Below are 27,295 nucleotides of genomic sequence, written 5' to 3' on the forward strand. Positions count from 1 at the left end.
ACGCTGCTCATTTATTGGAATGAATCCAGGACGGGACCCCATCCATCACTCGCCTACGCTCCACCAGGTGCCCACAAAGCTCCCTTACACCATCACAGGACGCTAGCAGTATGGGCACACTGACACTAGTCTCAGTAACACACACACACACTCAAATGTGCAATTTACAATACACACATTATCAGACAAATATGCATGCACGCGCACACACACACACACACACACACACACACACACACACACACACACACACACACACACACACACACACACACACACACACACACACACACACACACACACACACACACACACACACACACACACACACACACACACACACACACACACACACACACAGACATAAAAAAAAGAGACTGAAAGAGAAAGAGCAGCTGGGGAGGGAAGGGTGAATTTTAGCGAGCAATAATCAATCAAACAGGCAGGTAATCGATGTTGCATTAATGCTGGTGGAGAGAGGAGAAAGGGCATTGATCTGCATTGCAAAACCGGCTCCCTCCTCCTCCACTGCTGCCAAGCACACGGCCTCCCCTCCACTCCTCTGACTGCTCTAGCCCCGGGGACAAGCTTGGGCTGGGCTTCATCATTCTGAGATGAATTGTGGTGATCCATATAAAAGGTCATCCATCGACATTCAACCAGGCCCTGCTTTCTCTCCACTCTGTAATATTTGAAACATTCAGTAGAGAGGAAAGAAACTCTGCACTGGAATAGCTCACTTAAAAAAAAAAGACTCATTGGTTGTCACAGAGTAACAGAGTACAACTTTTTCTTTAAAAACCACCACTTGTAAAGAGATGTCAAGATAATGGATGTAAATTTCGGAAAATTCTGAAACAAAAAAGCCGGAGGGAAAAAAAACAAAACTCCTCTCCAAGTCTATCAAATATCCCACAGCAAGCATTGCTACTGTATCTGACAGGTGTGGGATGAATATGTGGCTTAAGGTACTGCACAACACATTCCTGTCGGGAGTCTCTGAATGCAATTTTCTCCTCAACGTACTTATCAGCTCTCCCCAGGCCTCTTATCGGAGAGGGTCGTCAGCCTGCAGTGCAGCCACTGCACGTAGTCTATCATTGGAAAAAGACACACACACACACACACACACACACACACACACACACACACACACACACACACACACACACACACACACACACACACACACACACACACACACACACACACACACACACACACACACACACACACACACACACACACACACACACACACACACACACACACACACACACACACACACACACACACACACACACACACACACACACACACACGACCAACAAAAGCTATGGTTAGCCAAGCCTGTAACCTCCTGTCAAATAAGACTAACTCTTTTCACATAAAATCAAAGGACGGTAAAACCAGGGAGGGTAAACAGAGCCTGAACACAACCCAAACACTCACATGAATGCGGTAAACATTCAACCCAGAGCTGCTGAGCTTTAAGTGAAAATAAGAGACTCGACTGTAAACAAAAAGCAAGAACTCAAACTCCCATCTGTTTTGCAGACATCACAGGGCTGTTTGGTCTGCTACAAAAGGGGAGGGACAGACAAAACACAGCGATGGAGTGGGCATCCGTCCAACACAGCGTCCCCCTTTCTCTCTCCTCTTGCAGCGTTTCCTGGCCCTGCCACTCATTCACACTGGTACAAAACGTGCCTCGCCCAGACCACCAACCACTCGGGGTGCATGGCACAGACCCAAAGGAAACGGCAAACAAAGGCGCTGATGGCGATGCAGCGTGATCTACAGCATGAGAGAAGCTGGCTGTGCTTTTACGGGCAGCAGCGTACTTCACCCCAATTTTTTGCCCATTGCAGGGTTTTCCGTGCCAACACAAAACCTTTAGCGTTGGTCTATCCCCCAAGACGCCTTTGTTTTAGTGCGGTAGAAGACGACTAGCACACATGAGAACTATTGCAGCAGTGCGGGTCCACCAGATCTCCTTCCTCCTGCAGCCAGCCACTCAGCAAGGGACGCCATTTTATCAGACCTGAAACACAGCCAAGAGCTGCTGCTGCTGCTGTCTACGTCTCCCTCGCTCCGCCACGTTCCTCTGCCCCCCCGCCTCTCTCTCTCTCTCTCTCTCTAGCTCTCTCCCTCCCTCTCTCTTTGCTTTCTGCTTTGCAACGTTGTCTCTGTCGCATGCTTGCTTTGAGCAGCATTAAAATAGGCTGCATGGTTAATTTTTCATAGCCGGGTAAGCGAGCGGCTTCTTTATCATAGCGGTCATGAACGCTACCGGCACAACAAAAATGCATAAATAAATAAATAAATATATAAACATATAAATAAATAAAACAATGGAGTGAAGAACACAAAGAGGAAAAGTGGAGAGAAATGCTAGCGGAGGAGGAGGAGGAATACCTGGAGAGAGGAGCTGTAGGACCATCCTAAGAGACGCTGTGCCGAGTGCAGACACTCACAGCCCTGATTCAAAGCATCTGCTTTCAGGCATTCAAGCCTCATTTTGAAGAGTTGCCAAGAAATAGCCTAGCTACAGAGTGTGTGCGTATGTGTGTGTGCGTGTGTGTGCGTGCGTTTCTATGTTTATTTGGGCTCGTTGTTTGAAATGTTCAACCTGCACAGCTACATTTGTTCTGTTCCTTTTCGGTTTCTGTTTCACTCATCTCAGAGCCCAGTCCCATTGTCCCTGCATGACTTTAGCTAAATAAATCCAGCTTTCTGAGTCACTGCCAATGTGCCAGGGACTACAGCACTGCAGAGGAGTCTTAATTCTGCTTTCTTTATGCTTCTAAAAAACAGAACTAGGATTCTACGACACCTGAAAGCTGCGCACCTTCCGTTCAATGCAACACATCCGGTGAGCTATGAAAAAGCGACAACAATCGAAAAAGCTGTGCTACGCGAGACACATAATAAGTCTCACGTGAGCATGGGCAGGCTGCCAAAAGCTAAATGCCTTCCTCCCACCATGCCCCATGCAAAATGAGACAGAGAAGGGGGGTGGGGTGGAGCTAGGAAAGAAAGGAACGTGGTGGAGGAGGTGGAGATGGTGGCAGGGTTGGGGGAAGACAGAGAGTGAGAGCCAGAGGATGTAGGATGCTGACATGAGTGATTGTTTCTTGCACTGAAAGGCAACCAAGGCGCCTGGCGCGGAAACGCAGCCCAGTCAGAGGTACCTACGCTCCCAACGGTACGCCATTATGCACTGATGCCAGGCCAGAGATTACCCGCGGCCAAAACCCCTTCGGTGACGCAACCAACACAAGGCCAGATAGACTTCTTTGTCTGAAAATAACCCCCTTTTCAAGCCAATTCCGGTTTGCGGATCAAAGGCCTTGCTTGTTTTCCCAAGACTGGAATGGCACAAAAGGTTTAAAAAGCTCATCGCTCATGTTTTTCCCTCTGCCAGAGCCAGCTCTCCATGGCGTCCCTGCCTAGGAGAGAAGAGCCCTCTGACAGGCATCAGCTGGGGAGGGACAGGACTAATGAACCCACTGGGGGGATGGAGGAGGGGGGAGGGGCTCAACGTGTGAAGACAGGGCAGGCTCTCTTTCACATGCTCTGGGAACCACGGGGAGACCATAGCATGCACAATGACACGCATGGCGTCAGCACGGCAACACCCCCCCCCCCCCCACCTCCCTGATCACTGGCTCGCCGCCTCGGCTTAAGTGAGCATCTGGCTCGCACCGCCGTTGCTAAATTGATCTGGAATAGTTCCACACTTTGATGCTTGAGGAAGGCTCAAAATAAGTCAAGGTGAGAATACAACAGCTAATACCAGAATACCACCGGGGGGGGGGGGGGGGGGGGGGGGGGGGCATACAAGCAAATGGCAAACAGCTACAATAATAATAATAACCTGCAGTGGAGCACAGCCAGTGACATCACTAGCACTGACTTAAAAAGCCATAAAACAGCTGGTGAGCGGCGTTTCTGAGCGCTACAAAGCATTTCTCGCCGCTGTTAGAACAGCGCTACCACCTGCTGTACCAGAGAGCTCCAGCAGGCACAGGTCCCCACTCAGGTCCCCACTGGGGGATGGGCTGAGGAGAGGGAGGCCAGGCGGGGGGTCTGGGCTGGGGGGAGCGCAGGGGGGGGGGCGCTCACCAGCTGCTTCGTGTGTAAATACTAATCTGTAAGTAAACAATGGGCCAAAAAGCACTCTGGCCCAGGAACTCCCATGACCTCTGAACCCGTAAACTTGGGGCATAACAGTAACCGTCTCGCAGTAAAACAAATTATAAAGGAGCCTTGGGATAAGTCTTTTGCATCTTAAAGACAACTGGATTATCTTGGCAGCAGGCTTAGTTGTTAAGTCATGTTAATGTCATGCTCAGTCATGTCTAGCAGTCTGGATTCTGCATATTCTCAGCTCCATGGTAAAAAACACAAAGCTACTTGACAGTGTGCTTCCACAATCTGAATGAATTGCTGAAATTACAGCAGAGTCGGCACCCAGCAGTGAACTCATCTATACAAACAAGATGGAGATCATTCAAAGCACCAGACATGTGCACAATGCTTCCCTCTTCTTCTGAAATGCAGAGGGCAAAGAGGGCGACTGCAGGTCTGCGACTAAATTAACATTTTACTAGAATTCATTTTACAACCAAAGTCATCAGAATTTATAGAAGAACATTAAACACTTTCAAATCAGAACAGTCCACCCAAAGGTCAAACAATTTCAATCAGAAAAAAAATGTACAAAAGCTCTCTAGCAAACAGTTAAAAAAAGGGTTAATATGTGTTGCCATGTTAAATACTGTAGTTTGAAAGAAAGCTGCGATATGTAAGCCACCGTGTATGTACGCCACAATAGAAGCTCTCCTAAAACACTATACAGCCTTAATTTCCGAATTATGATCTGACAGATGATCAGCCTCTATACTCCAGGCCACGAGTGGCACTACAGAGCCACAATACAACTGGACTGAATTACAGCTTTGGGAAAGTTTTACTAAGTTTTACTTTATGAGGACTGACTTTTCTGTTGTACTATAATTCAGCAGTGTTTCTCAGCCATGTTCAGTTTTACACAGCTGACCATATTCCTTTGGGCCACTCTGCTGTAGCAGAGACAACAGGATGGGCAAACAGGATGATCAAACACTGCAATCTCACCTTATCAGATTCAAACACTGCAATCTGAGCTGAGAGCATGACAATGAAGCGTTATAAGAGCTGGGTTCTGACCTGTATGCCTTTTGCTTGAAGGGGTTTGAGGAGGGGAGCTGGTCCCAAGCTGCGTTGAAGCAAAGGAGGAGGAGGAGGAGGAGGAGGAGGAGGAAGAGGAGGCGGCGGCGAGAGACAGAGTGCCCGCGGGCAATGGCTGGCCCCTCTTCAGAAGCTGCTTGTGCTCCTGCTGGCGGAAACGCGGGGGCACCTCTCGGGGCGGGTAGCGCGGGCCGGGCGCCGGCTGCTGCTGCTGCTGCTGGGCACTGGAGGGGGCGCGCTTGCCATTGCCACTGCTGCTAGCCGCGCACAGGGACAGGGTCAGGCTGGGGCTGGGCTTGGCAGAGTCTGGCACTGCAGGGCAAACACAGCACGGACACACACGCACACACATACGCACGCAGGCACGCGCACGCACACACACACACACACACACACACACACACACAGACAGACACAGACAAGAGCGGGCACACCAGGTTAGTGACAGGGGAAGATGAGCTTTTAAAGATTGGCACAACAAAACCTCATTAAAGACATTGTTTTTATTTCTGATGATCTGCATTTTATTGGATGGATTTCTCTCTTTATGGCCATTTTGTTGTTTGCCTGTCAAGTGTGAAGTGAGGAGAAAGTGAACCGACGTTCGTTCGGAGCCTGCGGGCTGAAAACCCCTCTCCGCTTCCCACAGAGCTAAACATCTCTCCGAGCGATCGTCGGCTGTGAGCCGCCCCGTGGTCTTAGGGGCTCGGTGGAAAAACAAGCGCCGCTCTCTGCATGAAATCTTTGTCTGCCGTCTGCGCTCTGCGATTATGCCCCCTGCCGAGATCCTCACCTCGCCATGACCCCGCCACATTCCTCCACTCAAGTGTGTGTGTGTGTGTGTGTGTGTGTGTGTGTGTGTGTGTGTGCGTGCAGCCTCTAATCAAGCGCCAGCCCGACTCTGGTATTAGGCGAACAGGAGAGATCCTCGCCTGCTGGGCATGCAACTAGAGGAGCGTGAGGGCCGTCGGGCAAGGCTTTCCAGAGAGAGGGGCCGTGGGCAGGCCACGGAGCAAAGCTAGTCTCTGCAAATGGGAAATAATAACCATGCCTGGCTTAGCACGTTATGCGTTTACGATAACACAGAGGTTCAACACCCCCCTCCCCCCAGCTCATCCAATCCTCGCTGCTATTTGTGGGGAGGACCTGCACATAGCATGCATAACTCTGTGGCTGCGCTGACATCACCACTGCGTTCTGGCAAATGTAAATAAGTTGTTTTCCTGCACACACCCCCTGCCGGGGGATATCGAGGGGATACGTGGGGCTTGTTTAAAAACAACAGGCAGGTGGGCCACCTGGAATTGGCTGAGGAAACAGTTTACCCAGAATCCCCCTGTCGTGCTGGGATTAGCTACCGGGCATCGCGTCCCTCCCTCCGCATGGCACGCTGTGGTGGTGGTTGTAGCGCAGGAGCGGAAGTTGACCAGGGGGATCTTCTTAGGACAGACAAGTGTGTGTCTGAGGAAGGGCTTGCCCAAAAAATCTCACGTCATTAAATATTTGCTTGAGAACTACGTCTGAAGTATGGTTACTGTGAACTTTGCCCTTTGTCCAGCACTGACGAGCATGCCTTTTGTCCACTTCTCATGTCTGCACCTAACAAGGACTACCGTCACTGGAATGCATACACAGTCAAGATGAATGAATTTCTCTGGTAATTTATGGAATATGTTTAGACTTATTCGGTTTCATACACACGGTATCGGCCTGAACTTGACTACTAAGCACGAAGAGAACCAATTCAGAATCTCCCCTGAATTTTTCTTCTGTCAAGAAGCGTCTGTCAGCTAGCTTCTTGCTCTGCACTGCTGACAAACAGCACACACGCACAAACACGCACACTCTCTCTCTCTCTCTCTCCCTCCCTCTGCCCTCCAGCGCGGCCTGGCTGCAAGCTGCAGCTGGTGACGCATATTGCTGATTAAATTCAGCTCAGCCAGCCTGACGCTCTCCTGGCCAATCAGCACGCGGAAGGTTGCGTCCCGGCATACCCCTCCCCTTCCCTCTCCTCTCCTCCCTCCGCACTTATTCAGTGCCCTCATTGTTCGGCGCTGTTGTGAATCCATTACAGGAAGCAGATGGACACTGGGGCTTTGGGATGTTCTCACAGCTAGCTCAGAGCAGGCAGCCTGCACTCCAAACCCCTCCACCCCCAAACACACTCAAATCACGGCCCTGTCTGCCCTCTGCTCATCAATATTTGCACACCCTCACACCAGAAGGAAAGTTGGGCAGTCAGCTATTTCTCCTATGGAAAAATCATTTTTCTTTCTCTCTCTCTCTCTCTCTCTCTCTCACTCTGTCTATCCTATATTTCTCTATCAGCCACTGTTCACTCAATAGATCTCGAATTTCCATTTTTTAAACCCGTTTCATGTATTATTTCTTTATCATTATTATTAAAAGAAACAGTGGGACCATTATCCCTTTTAAAACACTAAGGACGGCAGTGCTTTGGGTCAGTATGCCATGTGTGCCTGTAGATCAAAAGCACAGTGCCTCAGTAAACCTCAATGGTTTTGATATAAATTACACTGAAGAAAAAAAAAATCAAGAGTTCACACAAATGATTTAGTATGTGAACCATGAAGTGCTGATCAGGCGCATTTTATTAAACAGCCACCGCACAGTGTTTAATATGAATTATCTAGTCTGGCGTCGACAGAGCCATCAAAGGAGCACTCAAAACAAAGCTGTGGGGCTTGCTCTGCTATTTCATCATGTGCAGTACGGGAGCACGACACAGCGAGAAGGAGCAGGAGACAAAGGCCCCAGATAGCATCACACACCTACTGTACGTGTGGCAGTGGCGCGGGCAGGTGCTGAGGGGGGAGACAAAAGATCTCTGAAACCCTGTGATACTAAAAGCAGAAGGCACAGCCGTTTCAGGTGGTCCATCAAAAAAAAAAAAATGAGGAAAAAAAATACTAATTTTAATTGAAGCTGAAAGGTGATGATTAAATGAATTATTGTAACGAGAGCACTGTAAATTCCATTAAACCATCTGACTGAGGTACTATCCGCAATCACCCAGCCAGCCTATAATTACGGCCTCCCAAAGATGAATGGTTAATTAAACAGAGGAAAGCGCAGGGATCCGGGATCCCGGCTCTGGGAGCAGCACTCCAGACGCCGTCTTCAGCTTTCCGAGAGCCTTCCCACCGGAGAACACGTTAGGGCTCGGGCTGCGAGGTGAACGCCAGGCTTTTGTCTGAGACGCCATTTAAATGCGCCGGCACAAACACACAAGGTTTGGACGGGGGCGGGGGAGGGGGGAGGCTGGTTAGCAGAAAAGATTGCGGCACTGCAAAGCTCCTGTCTCCTTTGCTTTCTCCCCCCATTCTCTTAACACTCACTTACTCCATCTCTCTCTCCTACCGCAGAGGATTTGCAGGATCAGAGGCTGGATACACATCAGGGAGGGATTTGGCCATAATGGCAAATGAGAGAATATGCAGGTGGCATCTCAGGCACAGTTAAGCCTGCGCAGCCCAGACATGCAGAGCTCTGCAGACGTCTCCGGTTCCTAGGGACGCCCACACAATGTGAGAGAGAGGCCCCAAGGACACCGGTGTTTATAGGAGAAGAAAGAGACAGAGAGAGAGAGATAATGCGTGACAGAGAGAGAGAGAGAGAGAGTGGGGGATGAAGAGAGAGGAATCAAAACTAGGAGAAGTGGGGGACAGTAAGAATGAGAGGGAAAGAAATACAGGAGGGAGGCCCTCTATCTCTCAGGGTGGCTGCTAGAAGTCACACTGCTGCAGAGGAGCTGCGAAGTGTGTGTGTGGGTGTGTGTGTGTGTGTGTGTGTGTGTGTGTGTGTGTGTGTGTGTGTGTGTGTGTGTGTGTGTGTGTGTGTGTGTGTGTGTGTGTGTGTGTGGGTGTGTGTGTGTGTGTGTGGGGGTGGGTGTGTGTGTGGGTGGGTGTGTGTGTGGGTGTGTGTGTGGGTGTGTGTGTGTGTGTGTGTGTGTGGTGACACTGGGGGAACTCTGTGGTCTCCAGACAGCCCATGGCACTGGGAGTGGGAGTTGAGGACTGCTCCCAGGGAGGGAGCATGGTTGTCGGGTATGGGGCTGGGTGTGAGATGGGGGAAGGGTTCGTCTGGGAGGGCCAGGCAGAGCCCATCTGTCAGGGCTTTGGAGACGCAGCCTCTAACCCCTCACCCCGCCGATGCCTGGCTGTTGCTATGGGGATGCCGCTCAATTGGGTAATTCACGGCATATCTGTGACTATCTTAAGGAGGCAGTCTGTGATTTGGTTTCAGTTTTCGCAAAAGGTTCTTGATATTTGAGCTTGACAGCCAATCAAATTACACACTGGCCTTTTTTTTTTGCTCCTGAAGCATAGGCTGGGATTGTTTATGGCCCGGCTGTCGGAGCCACTAGGCTTGTTGTCCATTCACAGGGCCAGGGCTGTCCATGAACATCATAGTCTTTTGGATACAGACACTGAACAGACAGCCTGAGCACTGTGAGAAGTGATTTGCTAAATTTTATAAAAAGTGTTAGCCAAACGTCAAGGGATTAAAATGGTTTTATTCACAACCTCAAATAAACATGAACACCTACACTAAAGAGAGCGTTACTACGATACGAACGATGACATAAAAATAGCAAACACTAATTACTCGTGACCTCTCAAGATGGCAGCCACAGGTGGAGCTGGGAGAAGCAGCACCACTTAATTAACTTAATCTACTGACACCATTTTCATCCGTCACCACGACACACAGAGCTGCCGCTGCTGCCACAGACAGCTCCTGCCTTATCGCTGAAATGAATACTTTAATGATTAAAAGCACATGCCGGTCTTATCTGAGCAGGAGGCATCTTCATAGAAAAATTATGTGTTGTGTTTTAAAACGGATGTAATATAATATGTATGGTGTGTCACCGTTTCTCTCTAGAAGGTGGAAGTCTCAATGCACGAGCATACGTTGTGCAGCTACCCCGACCCTTCAACCACTCTCTAACCACAGCTGAAGATCTTTATCATAATGTGACAAATGAGGAAGAATATTTCATCTACAGCAGCAGTACGATAGATTACAGTTCCTTCAAGAGTGCTGAGCACTACAAGTAGCAGGTCGTTGAGATTCTGCTGCTCAATTGTCTGCTACATTATGTGAGAAACACAAAACAATTGGGTGTGGTGGTGGGGGGGGGGGGTTGTTGCTCTCAAAATAATAAATCTGACAGATGTAATTCAAACTTGCTCGCCGATTAATTTATAGAGTATTTATAAATGTCGCCATTAAAGATGACACCAGTGTCACCCCTTCCAAAGCAAATGAGCAGCTAATTAAATTGCGATTCATGATAACGCGAATCGGACTCGAGTGTTGACGCAATTAATTGAATGTGAAATTGCAAATTAATCCAATCTGGAGTTTACGATGTCCCGGGTGGGGCGGTGTGTGTGTGTGTGTGTGCGTTTGTGTGTTGGGGGGGGTGGGGGGGGGGGGGGGGGGGGGTGGTAATGCTGTTATTTTTTGTGACATCATGTAAATATGAGCCTCAGAATGTCAACTATGCCCAGCGTCTCGGGGTGGGGTGGGGGGGTGGGACAGAAAGAGCAGAGTAAGGGGAAAAGCAGAATGAAGGATTGACATGTGTTTCATACGTCCTTTCACACCACCAAGTGCAGAGGCAGCAAAACTGGCAAACCCCATATGTTCTCTCATCCACAACTGAGAATGCAAGCAAAGAAATGGACGCCCCTGTATTATTCTGGCTTTGGCGATGGACCCCAGTGGCCCTTTTCCTCCATTAGCATTTCCCTTTTCGATTTCTCCAGTCTGTACATTTCCATAATTTATGGATGTGTGCATGTACTTGTGTGTTTCTCGTCAGAGTGTGAGTGTGTGTGTGTTTGTGTTTAAAAAGGGCATTATCGTCCAGGCCCAGCAGCAATTACAGGGTGTTAACCTCACCAGTGGCTGTGGAGAGGAGACTGGCTCTGGCCTCAGTGGCCTCCAGTCAGTCATGGCTGGGAAGCCTTTTATTTGCTCAGGGAGGGGGACCAGCCTGATTGGGTGATTGGAAGGGGGGGGGGGGGGGGGGGATTCTCTCGCCTTCCGGCTAATGGGCCTCACACAAGGCCTGGCCAAGTCTGCACATAGGCCACAATATGGGGGTGCTCTTTATATATGGTGTGTGTGTGTGTGTGTGTGTGTGTGTATGTGTTTTGTAATGTGTATATATTCTGCATGAGTTAATGGGGGGCACTGGAGTTAATGCAGCCATGGCTCTGAATTTATCTCATTTTCATGCATATGGCAGCGGCAGGCAGGCAGGATCGATTACCGCAAACAAGTTGAAATGCTAAGGAAGGGCAGCCATGATTTAGAGGCGGTGCTGGGGAGGGGGGCTGGTCCCCAGCGCACCATTGTTCACGACGGAGCAACAGCGAGCCGTGCTTTATTTCCTACACTAGGGGTGGGCGATATGGACAAAAAATAATATCTCGATATTGTTTGTGATTTTGACAATAACGACAATTAGTCGATATCCTTTAAAACAGTTACTTTACAGCTCATTATTTATGAATAGCATCAATACAATAATAACCAATAACCTGTGACATTTTAACCAAATCAACCAATGCATTGTCACTCTGACACATTCCAATTCTACCCCCACTTGAGTGTGTGGCAATGACATGAGAAAGTTCCTTTCAAAAACCTTTACATTCACTGTAAAATGAAGCAGACCAACAGAGTGCATCTCAGTTATTTCCTTCGATGTTTTGTTTAAGAGCAATGATGTAGGCTAGCATTCCAAGTTACAGAATAGAAACTAATGCTTTAGCTTATGGCTAATGTATATGAGAAATCCCATAGAGATGCTAACAGTTAGCATAATCGATAAACGTAGTGCAAACTTCAGTCCATTTACAAAAGTGTTACATGAGAAGAGTTCTTTGCTTACAACTGACTATTAAAATACTCAAAGGCTAATGTTTTATCTCCACATAATACCCTGTAGGAAAAAACGTCTCATCAATGCTACTTGAACAGAAGTAGCCGCACAAAATCCCAAGTAGGCTAGTCTAGCTGCACAAAATAAACATTAGGCGTATGTGTGACAACGTGGACCCACTAGCGATCATGTGACACTTGCTCTGCAGCAGCCAGGGGCTTCTCTCGCATACACCTCCTGGATTTAGTGAATGTATGAGGTTTCAATGCCTGATTTCGAGTGTTATTGCCACATAAGTAATTTAAATACTCGATAATGTAAATTTGCACATTGTTAAAACAACAATCACGATATTATCGCAGACGATATATATCGCCCACCCCTATCCTACACACGACCTCCACCTCGGCGACACCGCTGAGAGGAGAGTGCGCACCACAGTGATTACTCCCAACGCTGAAGTGAACCTCCATTTTTTATTCATATAGCCAGTTTTCGTTGAGCGCGCGGCTGTGTTAGCAGTCGGGCTGCTGAGCACATTCATATGGCGTTATCTGCATGCTGCATGCTGTAGTCAGCGCTGCTGACTGTGTGCTGGAGGCTGAGGCAGCTTGTGTTGTCAACCATGGGAGGATATACAGCCCCCAGAGCAGAGATTAGCCACCACAGCAGAGAGGAGTTTGCAGTTTGCCCTCGTTCACCCCCCCCACTTACACCGCCCACTCTCTGTCGAGCAGTGCAACTCCTCAGCGACCCTCTTTCTCTCTTGCCATGTCGTCGCCCTTCTCTTCTTTTCCACCTCTCACCCGACACTTTCACTCGCCCACTTTTCGGCCTTCCTGTATGACTGACCCCCCCCCCCCCCCCCCCTGTGGTCCTTCCTGTGCGCTCTCGTCTGCGCCTGTGCTTGTCACTGGCTCCGTCAGAGCCTGTCTGGCACACAGCCAGACGAGCAATCACATGGGACAAACTGAGCTGTGGCATGAAGTGCCAACACCTCCGTCAAAACTCATGTCAGATCACAAGGATGATGTTGATGCTGTCAGCCACCGGCCCTGCCACTCTCCTTCAACACTTAGGTGCCATTCTATTGCCACCCCACATTCTAACAAGGGAGAGGTGGTAGCTTCAAAGTGGAATTTTTGGGCATGCGATCCTAAGGGTACTCTGTAGGGTATTAGAGTACAATTAAGTAGTGGGTTTCCATACCTTGCTTGCCCTCGGGGAGATCTGGGTTGCACTAGCTCATACCTCAACAACTCAACACAACCGGCATCCAAGCTTTAACCTGAATGTCAATCGGAGTGTTAACTGGATCAGCCTGGAGCGTGCTCAGAGAGCTGCTAGCCAGGTGCGGTGTGTGGACAGAGGGCTCTACAGCAGATGCCCCATGAGGGAGGGAGGGGAGATCTCATTTTGGGCTGTAGGGCTGACTTCCATCTGTCTTGCAGCTTGTTTCCAATACGCGGTGTGCATCCACGTCTTAGGAAAACAGACACCATGTGTTTGAAATGAATTTCCTGCCTGTGGGACTCCGAGTTGATCTTATCTTATCTAGGCTGCCTGGCAGTACAAAGTAGAGCGGGAGTGAACCGCCCTAAGGAGGCACACCCACAACAACCAGCCACAGCTACGGGTCCCCTTGAGAAACGAGGGCATATGGCCACACAAACCACCGTAATATCTTCAAATATGTCGGGATCAAACACAAGCGGGGCCTTCGGTTCCCTTTGCAGTAGCTACGCTGTCACATCGCTGCTTCTGTTCCGCCCAGGCAGGCAGGAGCAGTATGCGGTAGTGTAAAATACACAACCATGACGGCAGTAACGTCTCCAGCCCTGCCGGCGGTGGGGGCGAGGGTGAGATGCCTCTGGGAGGCACATGGGAGTCATGTACACGAGGGGGCAAAGAGGGCAGCAGAGCGGCCAAGGGCAGTGCTGAAGCCCTGCATGCTCGTACGGGCTCGCCTTCACCCAAGCGAGAGTATGCTAATGAAATCACGCACACGCGTCAGCGAGCATTAGTGTACAGGAGACGTGCCGGGGCAGCCGCCAAGAGCTTGAGGAAGGCATGAAGGCAGGGAGACTTAAAACAAAGCAAAAGGCTAGACCTTCCTCTTCTTTGGTATCTGGCAGCTAGAACAACACGCTTTACCAGAGCTGATAAGGGTGTGAATCATTTCTGTATATTTTTAGACAGCTTATCACAAACACACACAAAAACACACACACTAATGCAAATACGCACACACACACACACACACACACACACACACACACACACACACACACACAGAACACAAAGTAGCACATGATCACAAGCGCACAGACACACAAACATGTGGGGGAGGATGAAACACTCACCTTTGGTTTTCTGTTCAGCAACCTGAAAGAGAAGGACAGAGGCATGTTTCTCAGTTTTCACGTGTAAACACACTTCACATACATTATTTACATGGCATTTGCATGGCCACGGTTGAATATTTATGAGCCAGTCGTGAGACAGGTACACAAACACCAGCGGCAATGTTTGCGCCTCATTGCCGGGTGAGATGGGAATTTGAAAACAAACTCAAGTTCTGTTTGCGCTCAGAAATGAACTGCTGGGCCACGACGACACAATTTCATTCGGTTCACTGTTCCAGTCGCCAGGTACTGCTCTGCAAATCTGAGGCACATTGGCATTTCCATAAAGATGCCACCATCAGTATAGCAATCAGCGAGACTGGGACTTGAACTTTAACTGGCACGAGACGCACAAATTTGTAACTCTATGAAGAGCGAGACACAAAAGGCAGACTGCACAGCCTCTCAGCAGGACTCGACATGCACTGCTGAAAAAGGGAAAAGAGGAGGAGGAGGAGGAGGAGGAGGAGGAGGAGGAGGAGGAGGGTGGTGGTGTGGTGGTGGTGGTGGGGAGAGGTAGAGAAAAGCAAGCCTCAACTTCAAGGCTCTAAAACACCCTGCCTCGTAATCCAAATAAGAGGCCCAGAAGCCGCCTGCAGTAAAAAAAAAACAAAAAAAAACAACGTGCTGGCAGGACTGGCTGCCTAGTAATCAAATAGAAATAGATTAGAAATGGCGCTCTGTGTGAGAGGAGCGTGTGGGGGGAGGACAGGCGGGCGGGCGAGAGGCCACGGGGGGGGGGGGGGAGAGGAGCAAGGGCAGCGTGCTAGTTAGCTGGCCTGCTAAACTCCTTAACACCACCCTCACCCCAGTAATGCCACTAATCTGCCAGGACACCTGTCTCAGGACTGGGTGAAGAGCACCCGCAGTGGGTCCGGTGGCAGGGCCGGGCTACAGGGAAATGCCACAATATGAATTTGATAAGGGGAATATGGAGCCCCAAGGATATAATAGGGGCCAATTCATCTCCATCTCAGAAGAGTGCAAGATTTCCCCCCCCAATTTCATCATTACTCTATTTAGAAATGATAGTGGTGAGTGTAGTGTACGTCACTTAAAAATTCCTGCCATCCTTTAGGTTAAGTTTTACAGGAAACAAATGATCATCACAAGCTACAATTGAACTTACCAGTACCAATTAAATTTGGTGAAATACTCGATGTAAGACCTAGCTAGGACGCGCAGGGGTTGAGGTATAGACTAGGAAGGATGCTACACACCTTTTTCTGAGCAGCTTCCTTCTTTGACTTTTCTTCTTGCTTTTTCTTTTTCTTTTCTTCCATCAAATGGTTCTCTCCTTGTGTTTCTAGCTTCTCTCAGCTGCAAAGAAAAAGAAACAAATATATTATCTAACAGAAAGACCAAGCATACATAAGGAGAGGTTTAAACAAACCCAATAAGATACGTGTAAATAGGCAAACGGAAAACCTCCCTGAAACTTGCCGGAGGCAAATCACATGTCAAGGCCAAAGACTACAGTCCCTAAGATGCAATTTCCTTCAAGGACAGAGTGAAAACTGCCTCTACCAGTCCAAGTGACCGGGGTTGGGAGCGGAGGCGAGGCAAGATCAAGTACCTGGAGAGGGACAGGCAAAGTGTTTTATTTCAGCCTTTTTATTTCCTTTGGCTGAAGCGCAGAGAGTTTTCGTGGAAACTATTGAAGGCATGAGGAGAGTGGAGTGGTGGAGCAAGCAGACACTGGCCGAGAGGGCCAGAGAGCTCAGGGTCAGCACTCGGCCACATGGGCCCATCATCTCTCCCATCGCTTCACGATCAAAACGGTCCCTATTTGGTGTACATAGGAACCAGTGTGCTGAATTTAAGATACAGCTCAAGCTGAAAGCAAGAATGCTGTAAAGAATTTGAGCTGTTAAACTACACTCTAGATGGGGGAAAAAGCTAGCCATACAATAATGCTAGTTGCAGAGTGGTCAACTGACATGGCGCTCCTCTTATCACTGCTGGGACTATAATCCCTGAGCAACAATAGAGATTAAGGTAACCCAAATATGAAGACTTGGAAGAAAGAAACGACCATTTAGTACTACATACAGAGAGGATTTGGCTGCATGAAAGATTTGTCTGCATATTCAGCTTGATGATTCATCTATGTTTTGTCCCTTTCTATCCCATCAGGCAAGCGTTTGTGGCTTTGCTCATAATGTTGCCATGATCCTGCCCATACGCCTGGCACTGGCCTCTCCTGCCTGATGTGGCTGTGGCAGACTGCTGCCATCGCCCCCATTGTTCACACTTCTGCACAGCGAGGGGCCCAGACCGCCTGGCCGGCACAATGAGCCATTGTGCTTTGTCCTCGGCCAACGGAGAGAGACACAAATCTCAAAAGCGACACATTCTGTCCCAGAAGCACCCCCGTCCTCCGTCCCCCTCCGTGAGTTTGGACCGAGCTCTCCGTCTGCACCACAATACTACTCTCCTGCCTGGAGAAGGTGTGATGTGTAGCGAGAGTGTGGCGACAGCAGTGGCGGCAGCTCGGGGATGAATACATTAATGTGCAATCGTAATACAGAAATGATGGGGAGGGCGTCCTGCTGTGTTGGCGGTTTAGTCAGGGAGGAGGTGTCAATCACCAGTAGGAGAGGGTGCTGACTGACAGGAGAGGGGGGGACTAGGAGACGGGGCGGGTGGGGGTTTCCAGAGAGGGATGCTGCTGCTGCTGTGGCAGGCAGACGGGCTTGTAACCGGGAAACGGTCAGATCTGCCCATTAACCGGCCCCGTTCTGATCTCAGCCTCTCCTGCTTCGCAGCAGCTGTTCGAACAGCCGATTGGCTGGCCTGCGCCATCTCTGTCGCAGCTATCCAATCGCATCGTAGAGCTTGACTGACAGGCATTTCCTACCCCCCTCTGATATTTGCTGGCTCTTGTCCAAAAACTGGGGGATGGTAAGCTGGCATGAGAGCGCTGTTTTGAAATTTCTCCCCCATGTGTTTTGTGGAAGGGGACACAGGATCGCTTTTAAAAATATCCAAAACCCTTTGTGTGCTGGAATTTTCCAGAAGCTGTCGATTCTAGCTGATAGTAGGCTAGCCTACCCGAATCTGAATAGGACTTCTATTTTTCAACAAAGGCCGTTTAAACAATGTGGGCATCAACTAAATTCGCTTGTTTAAAAATAAGAAATAAATCAGATATGGAAACGTATTTTTTGCACTGGCTGCTGTGAGGAGGATGTCCCGGCAGCGGCTTAAAATAGCCCTCAACGATTGCTTGCGGCCTCTAGCCTATATATTGAACAAGCCAACATGTTTTCCTCTGTGATCTGCAGGCTCATGACATCACACTAGGGATGCTGTTCATCCTCTCATTTATTTCTGTGACCCACTGCTATGGGTGTTTACAAAAAACACATTAATCGAAAGAGAGGTGCTGGTAAACCAACTGATCTACCCACAATCCCGCTGTGGGGTTAACTTGGGCGCCATCCTAAATCCACATTATGGAATATTAACCTTAAATATTTGTTGACAAACTGTGCTCGGATCAAAGCTCTGCTTCAAATCCTGAGATGAGCGGGTCTGAGGATCTTTCATGGGAAGCTCTTTATTCTGGGTTTGAGCCTGAGAGTATGGCCAACTGTCATCGATATTGGAACCCGACAGGCTACTCCTCATCTGATCCTGGATCCAAGTCCTGAACAAAAAGGGATTTACAGCCAAGACAACTTGATGAGATAAAAGATGTCCAATTCACGTACTGACTTAAATACATGATGGATGCTTTCAGAATAAAGTGCTAAAGATACTTGTTGTGATTCAGCAATTTATTTTATGGTAACCATTACAAACATTACAATGCTTCTCCTACTAGTTGTATGAGTATTACTTTAATAGTTTTATATTATTACGGTTATATCTGTCTGCTAAAATAAGCTATTGCAACCCACAATGCTTGTGAACACGTGACAGCAGCTAGCCTCACACTGATTAAGCCATGTCAGTCCCTTTATGAATGCTGAGCACTCTTGGCAGGACCACACTGTGTTAGGACCAGCACCAAACACAAATGGGGCAACAAGGTCACCTGGGGCTTCTACACGACTCACGTGGGGCCAATCTGGGGGAAGAACACCTCCCATGGAAACAAAAAAAAAACCAAGTGCAGAACAGAAAACATCCTCCATTCAGAAATATATTTTTTTTCTGTGAATGAGGTGCAGTGGATAAAACAAAGTGATCTTCCACTAAAGAGGCTTTGAAATGCTGTTTTCATACCATGTACACTAGTACTACAAGCGTCAGACAATGGGGGAATTTAGTCCACTGTAAGTTGCCAAGCACTGCACTGCATAGAGGGAGACTCTGAAAAAGGAAGCCCATTCGAATGAAGAGAAGGATGTGTGGAAAAAGCCGAATCTGAACCCAGACGTGACAAGACGCACTGTGTAAGCACACAGCACACTGGTGAGGGTTAGCGAACAAAGCAAAACAACAACAAAAAAGCTACAATAGACGTGAATTAAACTGTCACAGAATTGTGCAAATGGCTTCAAAGGCAAGTTCCCTTAAGTGCACGTGACTGCATGGCTGAGCTTTTGCCCGAGTGTGCTAGATAGGGAGAGGGAGACAGAGAGAGTGAGTGTGGAGGGAGAGGGAGACAGAGAGAGTGAGTGTGGAGGGAGAGAGCAGAGAGCACAGGAGGTGGAGGAGGGGAAGGCTCCAACTGAAAGGTTGTGTGCAGAGCAAGACGTTCCTGGCGAGGGGCCAGCCGCAGCCCTGCCACGGCCGCCAGGCAAACAGAGCGCTGCGTGTTCCACTCACTCCACTGCTGGAGCCTGCTGGCCCCGGCCTCCGTGCAGAGAGAAGCGGGGGGGGGGTGAGAGAGAAAATGGCCGCCGCTCCTCCTCCTCCTCCTCCTCCTCCTCTTGTCGTCCTCTCCCCGCTCTCGCCTTCCCGTGGCCACACATTAGCGTCCCGTGGTCCGGGACGGGCCCGGCTTCCTCTGGCAGCGCTCCTAACCTGGAGCATAATCCCTGCACCCCAGCTACGGCTGCAAATGAGGCCGGCTTAACGAGAGGAAATACGTACGGCGACAAAACGGCCAAAACACAAAAAAAAAAAAAATAATAATAATAATAAATAATAATAATATATAAAATAAATATTTGTTCGCCGGCTACTGCACAGTTCTTTTGTTTTGCGACGGTCTGGTGTTCCAGCGTTCCAGTGGGTGCTGCAGTTGTAGAAAGACAAAAAGACAGACATGGGGGAAAAACAACCTGTCTTCTGAGGCGGCATAGAAAACAGGGGTAGCAGATCGGTTCTGCTTACTCAATCAAAAGCAACAAAAGGAGGTGCGTTTTGCTCTTTATTGCTGCAGGCTGAGATGCCACGCAGTGACAGTCTAAAAATAACGGCTTTGAAGTTTCCAGTAATAAATTACAGTGAGCTAGAACCAATGCACTTCTCAGCTAATGTCTGTGCACAGCTGCAAATCAATCGCCCACACAAAAACCTTTGTGCGATCTCAATGTTAAATGCAAACTAAATGACACGGACAACACATTGTCATTCACTGTCAAAAATGCAGAAATACCATTAAGGAGACCATAGATTAACGTCAGTGTTTGCTGGTTTATCTGGAAGAAATAGCAGTTCTCAAGGCGAAGTGACCTTAAATAGCCTGTACCAAGAGGAGAAACCCAAAACCACAGGAATCCACTGGTTCGCATCAACACTGCAGCCAGCTCTCCAACCTCTATGAAGCACAGCTCTAGGATCTGACCAGGATAAAAACCAGAAATGGAAACTTGGGTTAGGGAAATGAAGAGAAAAAGTTCTATAAAAGTCTAAACGAGCCTTCCTCGAGGCTAAATAAGAAGATGTGTCATTCTGGAAGAAGTACCACTTTTGTAGAATTCGACGGGTGTATTCTACTAGCCTACATGGTGAAGAGCCCAAGCTGCAAACGGCTTTGTATTTCAGTGCAGTCAGTATCACTTTACATTTAGTGCAAACAGTGGATTACGGAGTAAGCTAACTGTAGGGTGGCAGCAGCGTGGATGTGCACCAAGACAACATTTCAGCATTAAACTTGACATGAGGTCCTTACCAGGAAAACACGATCGCTCATAAAGTCGTATAATTTAGGCCTACAGACAGGATCTTGGAATTCTAAGACAGGAAAGAAATACATTTAATAGTGTTATCTAGGCGAGAGTGACACAGCCGCGTGAAAGATGTTGTCACAGCTCGCCAAAGTTAATGAAACACCAGCTCAGTAAATCTCATTTTATCAGTCTCTCGCATTCTTTGGACATGATATGATGACAAAACTGAGTCCAGAAACAAATAAAACACAGAATAAAATTTAAATCTCTGCGCTCTCTGTTTCACTCAAGGTCTAATGAAGTTCTGATATTTCAAGACTTCCAGCAAGAACCTCAGTGTTCCAACCTCTATCATAACAAACAAGAAGCAGCAAATGTCACGCTTATGAAGATCACGGAGTGTTAAACAAAGGGGAAATACTGAAGTAGCCACAGTACTTTTGCTGAGTATCACGCATCCCATTCATCACATGCATTGATTACCTCTCTGCCTTGTTTTGTTCAAAGGAAAATGCTAATCAACAGCAAGGGCTCACTCCAGACTACAAGGCTGCAAACGCTACACCCAGTCCTGAACACTGTCATTCTCAACGCCCTGTTGTCTCACCTTCTTGTGATTTCTCTACATTTACAATTTGCTTTGGTGGTGGGTCTGGATACTATGGGTGCAAAGCCCTGCAAAACCATCTGAATCACAGCAGTGAGCACTCTTACTTATGCTGTGTTCGGAAATTGACTTAAACGTTGAGCACAGAGATGACAGCAATTGTGAAAAACAAGTATCCTTTAGCAATTTTTACAAGACAATAACAAAGACAAGGGATCTGTCCGCAACGGAAGGCAGCTGCCAGCTGCCTCCAACTGTCTAACAAGTCACTTGCCGTAACAATAATCAAGGTACCAGTTTGTTTGGGACGGCCTAGCAGGATAGCAACACAGAACACCGTTGTCAGGACACTGACAGCTGAAATTGTTAGCCTTTCCTGCTTCAGCTCCAGACCGTAGTCAGACCATTATAGTAGTTATCAAACAGCAACTTCAGGGCTTACCCACCTTCACTTCAACTGCAGGTTTTGCGCAACTGACGCAAAGGTACAATTTCAGTCCAAGGAGGTGCAGCTTTATTCGATGACCAACAGTTCAAACTATATATACAGTAGGTCTGCTGCTCACCAGCCTCCCTTTCCCAGCCTCTAGTAGCTATTCATCAGCCTTTGGCCTATCTTCATACCAAAGTCACATTTTGTGAGAAACTAGGTATAAAAATGGATTCAATTTCATCATGAAAAAATAGCTCAGGATTTTTCTCCAGATAACCCCCCCTTCCTCGGACCCCCACCTAGCAGCATCGTACCGCGCCAATCTCACCGCGTTCATATGGCCACTACTTATTTCTTTTTTTCTGGAGAAAACACTGTGCGGACTGAAATAGACTCACTGCCATCTTCCTCCTCCTCCTCCGTGTTCCCCTGCTCCCTCTCTCCACACCCTCCTATCTGTACAACAGTTTCTTGTGCTCTCTCAAGGTTACACTGACAGCAACTGCACGAGCCACACAAGGACTGTCAGGGTGATCGTCTCTGACAGCCTGTCAAGGGTGTGTGTGTGTGTGTGTGTGTGTGTGTGTGTACACATGACGTGCATGACCGGGAGAATCTGAACCTCCTCCTCTAAAGCGATGGAACAAAGCCCTATCCTGCGGAGATGACTGTTTGGGGCTGAGGCGAGGATGTCACCGATACCAACTCTACCGCTCGCCCACTGATCTCAAGAAGAGAACACAGGAGGTATGACACCGAGGATGTCGAGATGTGGCATGTTGTGTTTCAGCAGGGCCGGGTCACGTCTACTGAACCGAGAACAGAGGAGTAGTGCTTTGAAGGATCTCTGAGAGGAGTGTTATGAGTGTGTGTGAACACAGAGTTATGCACACACATTAGTTCTTCTCTTAACACACAAGAACACACCATTCACAGAGCTGCTGCATTAAGTCAAATGCAAAGATCTCCACAAGGCTAGAGACAAATAAAGGCCATGAGTTGAACTGTCATGTCTGTCCAGTGATCATACAGCATCCCATGTATTCTTCACCATCCCATTAGGACCCACAAAACGTTCAGATCTTCGCAGCACCTAACCATAACTGCCTGGTAAACATGACAACATTCCAAAATGACCATTTCAGAGTGTCCCCATGAGACATTTTAGTCTGGCAGCCCCAACGCCGCTAGCAATTTAGTGCTGCTGAATTATTTTGCCTCCATAACCTTTTGCCCATGACACAAAAACAACCTCGGGAAAGTTCCAGAGCAATGAGGAGCGTTTAATTACCACATTCAAGACAATGACAGTGGTCCCTGCCTTCGCGTTTTGTTTGGAGTCTCTCTCCCATTAGCTGAGAGCGGACAAGGAGGCCCCCGCCCTGACACAGGACATTCCCCTGGAGCCCAGCCAACACTCACACAGCCTCGTCCTGTCCTCTCCCCGCCCCCCTCAGGTCCGGAGCCCGACCCTCCTCCCCATCCTAATCCGGCCCGCCTCTCACATGGAGCGCAGGCCGCCGCCTCCCTCCCCATTTCAGCCTCTTACATCAGAGAGGCTCCGGGCGGGACACTGTATCCTCCCTCCGAGGGGCCGCCGGGAGGGGGGAACTGCGTCGGAGAAACACGTGTGTGACGCCCGACCAGCACAATCGCGTCTTCTTCTTTCTTCTCAAAGTTGGGTTTTCTTGCTCGTCATTTGCCCCGTTTTAACAGGCTGTAATAATGCACCTGGGTTTTATATGTCTGGAGGCTACCTGCTCCCTCCTCCCTCCACGGACCCCATCTCATGTGTGATAAAACTAAAGTACTGTAGACAGCACGATTGTTTGGGTTTGCCATTATCCTGCTTAAAACTCTCAATTCGTTTTTTTTGGGGGGAAGGGGTCTTCAAAGACTCTGCGTTTTAGCCTTAAATATCCTCCAGTCTCATGGTACAGATCTGAGCTCAACTCCCGCTTTATGAGGGGGGGGGATAATGGCAGGCTCCAGCACCCGCTCATGGCACCCCGCAGGCCGCTGAGCTGTTACAAGGTTTGTCTGTTTGTTTCCCTGGCTCTTTTGAGGTCAGACGTGGAGAGGCTCAACTCAAGTCCATGAATCATGTCATGCTCCAAACACAACAAATCAGCACAGCTAGGACACGTATTCACTGCTGAAATATATTACCCCTGCATAAGTAAGTTATACTAGGTTTACAGAAACACTTAGGTACTCAAGATTCACCCAAAAACTGGACTGATTTTACCCTAATTTGTTTAAGGAAAAAAACATGTTCAATAACTTTGAATTTGTAAATAGTCTCACATCTCCCCAAAGTAACAGAGAGCTCAGACACTAGTGCTCTGTCTTAGAACACGGTGTTCCAGAATACCGATCAGCATGCACATGGCAGCAACCGAGCGGTTCCGCCGCACAACGTGATTTCAGATGAAAGAGCAAAATAAAACTCTGTCTCTCCAGCTGCAAGCAGCGGTCCTAGCTCACGAAACATGAGGAATTCCCCAACACCACTTCAGCCACCGACCAACCACCTGCCTCCGCGGCACCCTGAGCGCTGATCAATGGAGTTCTGGGTGTCAGCACCCAGTGTGTCTGAGCGGCGTCTGCCACCCTGCCGTATGGCCCACCACTGAATCACTTAACTAAGTGACAGGGGCCTTTTAGCCCTTTTCAGCTCCACTGAATGCGGGAGGCACCAAGACATCCACCCTGTGGCCCCTCTGCTCCACTCCCCTTTGCCCTCCAGCCCCTGGTTCTCACCCATTCTTGCTATGCAGCGGTCCAGAAGGGCCCCTGACCCTGAGAGCCGGGGGTGGGGGTGGGGGGCAGAAGTCTGGCAGCTGGGGGAAACTTCGGGGGGTGGGGGCACCAATGCCCAATCCTAAGCCAATGAGCCGAGCCTGGCATGAACGGCCACGCGCATGTAAACAAAAAACCCATACGCATGTACACGCAGGGAGTGCTTTACGCATTCTCAGTCACATCTGCCATCTATTTCATTTCACTGCCCCATTGGTGTGTGACGACAGAGATAAGACAGCACTGACACAGACGTCAAAAAAAGAAGGGGAGGGCAAGGAATCGAAAGAGAAAATTGTGTACTTCAATTAAGACACGCCAGATAGATATTAAAAGCTATACTCCAGTGCCTTAGGATAGGATGCGGCGGAAATGTGAGAGAAGCTGACAGTTCAATCAGAAACTCATATGCTCCCCCCCCCCTCCCTTCATTTCTTCAAGGGGTGTGCATCCCTCAGAATAAGGATGATATATTTCATGGAGATAAGAATACAGGATTGGAAATTATAGGTTCCATGCGGTTTGATTATGGTTTTGGGCACAAGCCTTAATTTCCTACTGAACCAGAATTTTTAAAGCATCAGCTTTATCTTTAAATAAAAGGATTTATCTCAGATGATACAACATTTGTAATAACTACACAACTGAAGCCCGGTGCAATGCTTGCCAGAAAGGAGATGCTAATCCAATAAGATCTGAGAGGTTGAAATGAAGTGAAATGAAACAGTCCTTCAATGCAATTCTTTACCAATGGTTCCTTAATGAATCAATGTTTGGATGTCATCCAACTCAGGAGATACATTAAGGAGAGCCGAAGCTGTTCACAAACAGAAGTATGCTTGCAAAAAAAAAGCTTCATTCAAAATACCTTTGCAGAAGCACACAGCATATTATTCTAAGGAAAATTGAGAGGCTTTTTATCTTTACAACTAAAATATCAGTTTGTCAAAGACACACAGTAAACACAGCGCTGACAAAAATAGGAAACCATTTCAAGTCTGCAACTTCACATTACATATTATTTTAAATGAACAAGGTGAAAACTTAGTCTAATAAGGGTTTCAAAGCTACTTCAATAAATTACCGACATTGAACCCTGAATGCCATACATACCATGTACCACATGCCATGTTTTATCTTGCTAATGGGCATTTTTTTCTTAATTAAGTGTAATTAAGATCGTCAGCGAATGTAAACTTACTTATTTCACAGGTAATGTGGAAGAACTAGGAAAGGTACCCAGGCAAAATATCACATTGACGAGATCTGTGACGCAGTTACCTCAGCAAAACAGTCCATGGATAGAAAGCTTTATACATACAATAATACAATCCGTATAATATTTCCTGTTAATTGCTATTTATATAGCAAGGTACGCAGACAGCTTAATTTTGCGACGTGACACCGGGTAATCTCGCCAGAGCTAGTTTGCTTGCTAAGTCAATTAAGGTAAGTTACGCTCCGACCGCAAAACGGAGACCAATGTCATTTTCAAACGGTGTTACAGAGTCAGTCAGGGCAGTTCAGCAAACCCGATTAGCAAAAAACACGATTAATGGCCGATTGCTTTAGGGAAAACCTAACAAATGCGTCAAATCACTGTGACCGCAACTGTCCTTCAGCCGGGTCATTTAAAAAATGGATTATCTTAAACTGTATCGCTTCCAATTGCAAAGATAGAACCGTATTAGATAAAAGTGCAAGCTTTCGTGTCTGTCGTTGCAACAGTTTAAAAATTAAACTTTAAATTAAAACCTTTAATGCTTACCTTAGTAATCACAAGTTGAGCTTTGGCAGCTTTCAGTATAGAATTGTTGCATGGCAGAAGGTGGTGCAGAAAGGCATTTTCTTGTGCCCTTTCCAAAAAAAGTACCCGTAAGTGACAGATCAGTGGCTAATTCAAACGCATTCGCAGTTAGCTAACGTTTGCTAGCTATCTTTTCAGGATACTGCGAATTTACGCTAAGCAGCTTCATAACAAAAATGCTGCAGTCGCTGATAACTATTCACATAGCAAGAAATGTTCAATACCAGTTTAAAAAATCAGCTTCAAAAACAAAACACGGACTCAAAGCCTTGACGGCACGACACATCACAACACTGCTGTAATCGAGAAAAAATAGCTAGCTACCAAAGAATGTAACGTTCGCAAAGTGTCAATAAAGCATCTAGCCAAATATTCCGATACGATAGTTTGCATCAAAAATTGACTGGTATGCAATTTATAGCTAAGTGGTGCAAAATAAAGAAGGGCAGTATTAGGCTCTTCGCCGATAACTTGGCATAGGGCAACCAACCGACGACGCTTGCAAGCTAACTCTAGTTTAAAGTGCAAAGGAAATATTTTGTACGCTTGCTAGCTAGCTGAAAAGCTAGCAGGTAGGTTAAACTAAAACAACCGACTGACAACCTGGCTGCAACGAATGCAACTGAAAAAGAAATCCTGGAGAACGAATTCTTGAAATATCCAAATGCAAGTGCGGACAGTCCAAATAAAGCGTTCGCTGAATTCTTGTTGAGTGGCGCTCATGCAGCCATTTTGTTCAAACTAACAACATTCGCTGCCCTCCGAGGAGGAGGAGTAAAACAGGAAGTGGCCCGACGCCCCAACAGCTCTCCACGTGACTCTAGCTGAGCAATGAGCTTGCAAGGTAGTCACTTGAGCACCGCCCTTTTGTATCCTTGGCAACGGTCCAGACTCCAACAACCACAGTAAAAAAAAAAAACTTTGCTACCCTGTCTTGTGGTGGACATCTGCCTAACGTTATCTGTCATACAAAGTTTCTTTTTATTTATAGGTATGAATTTATTTGTTGGATGTCA

At 47.8% G+C, this 27,295-nt stretch overlaps 1 protein-coding gene across 6 annotated transcripts in view; it reads right to left on the bottom strand.

The window, feature by feature from the left end:
* Positions 1-27,012, bottom strand: part of LOC143133977 (trinucleotide repeat-containing gene 6C protein-like) — a 53,031-nt gene extending 26,019 nt beyond the window's left edge. For all 6 annotated transcript variants that reach the window (XM_076294003.1, XM_076294028.1, XM_076293994.1 and 3 more), the window contains exons 1-4: positions 26,241-27,012; positions 15,783-15,882; positions 14,521-14,542; positions 5,215-5,547 (exon numbers count right to left, since the gene is read on the bottom strand). In XM_076294003.1, the coding sequence (XP_076150118.1) occupies positions 5,215-5,547; positions 14,521-14,542; positions 15,783-15,845 (418 nt within the window). In that variant the 5' untranslated portion in view covers positions 15,846-15,882; positions 26,241-27,012. The remainder of the gene's footprint in view (positions 1-5,214; positions 5,548-14,520; positions 14,543-15,782; positions 15,883-26,240) is intronic.
* Positions 27,013-27,295: the final 283 nt, after the last annotated feature.

Source organism: Alosa pseudoharengus, unplaced genomic scaffold (assembly GCF_046254945.1).
Source record: "Alosa pseudoharengus isolate Yale_2024_CS ecotype anadromous, Long Island Sound unplaced genomic scaffold, YU_APseudo_1.1 YU_APseudo_1.1_scf_1, whole genome shotgun sequence".
In the NCBI taxonomy this organism is placed as follows: domain Eukaryota; kingdom Metazoa; phylum Chordata; class Actinopteri; order Clupeiformes; family Clupeidae; genus Alosa; species Alosa pseudoharengus.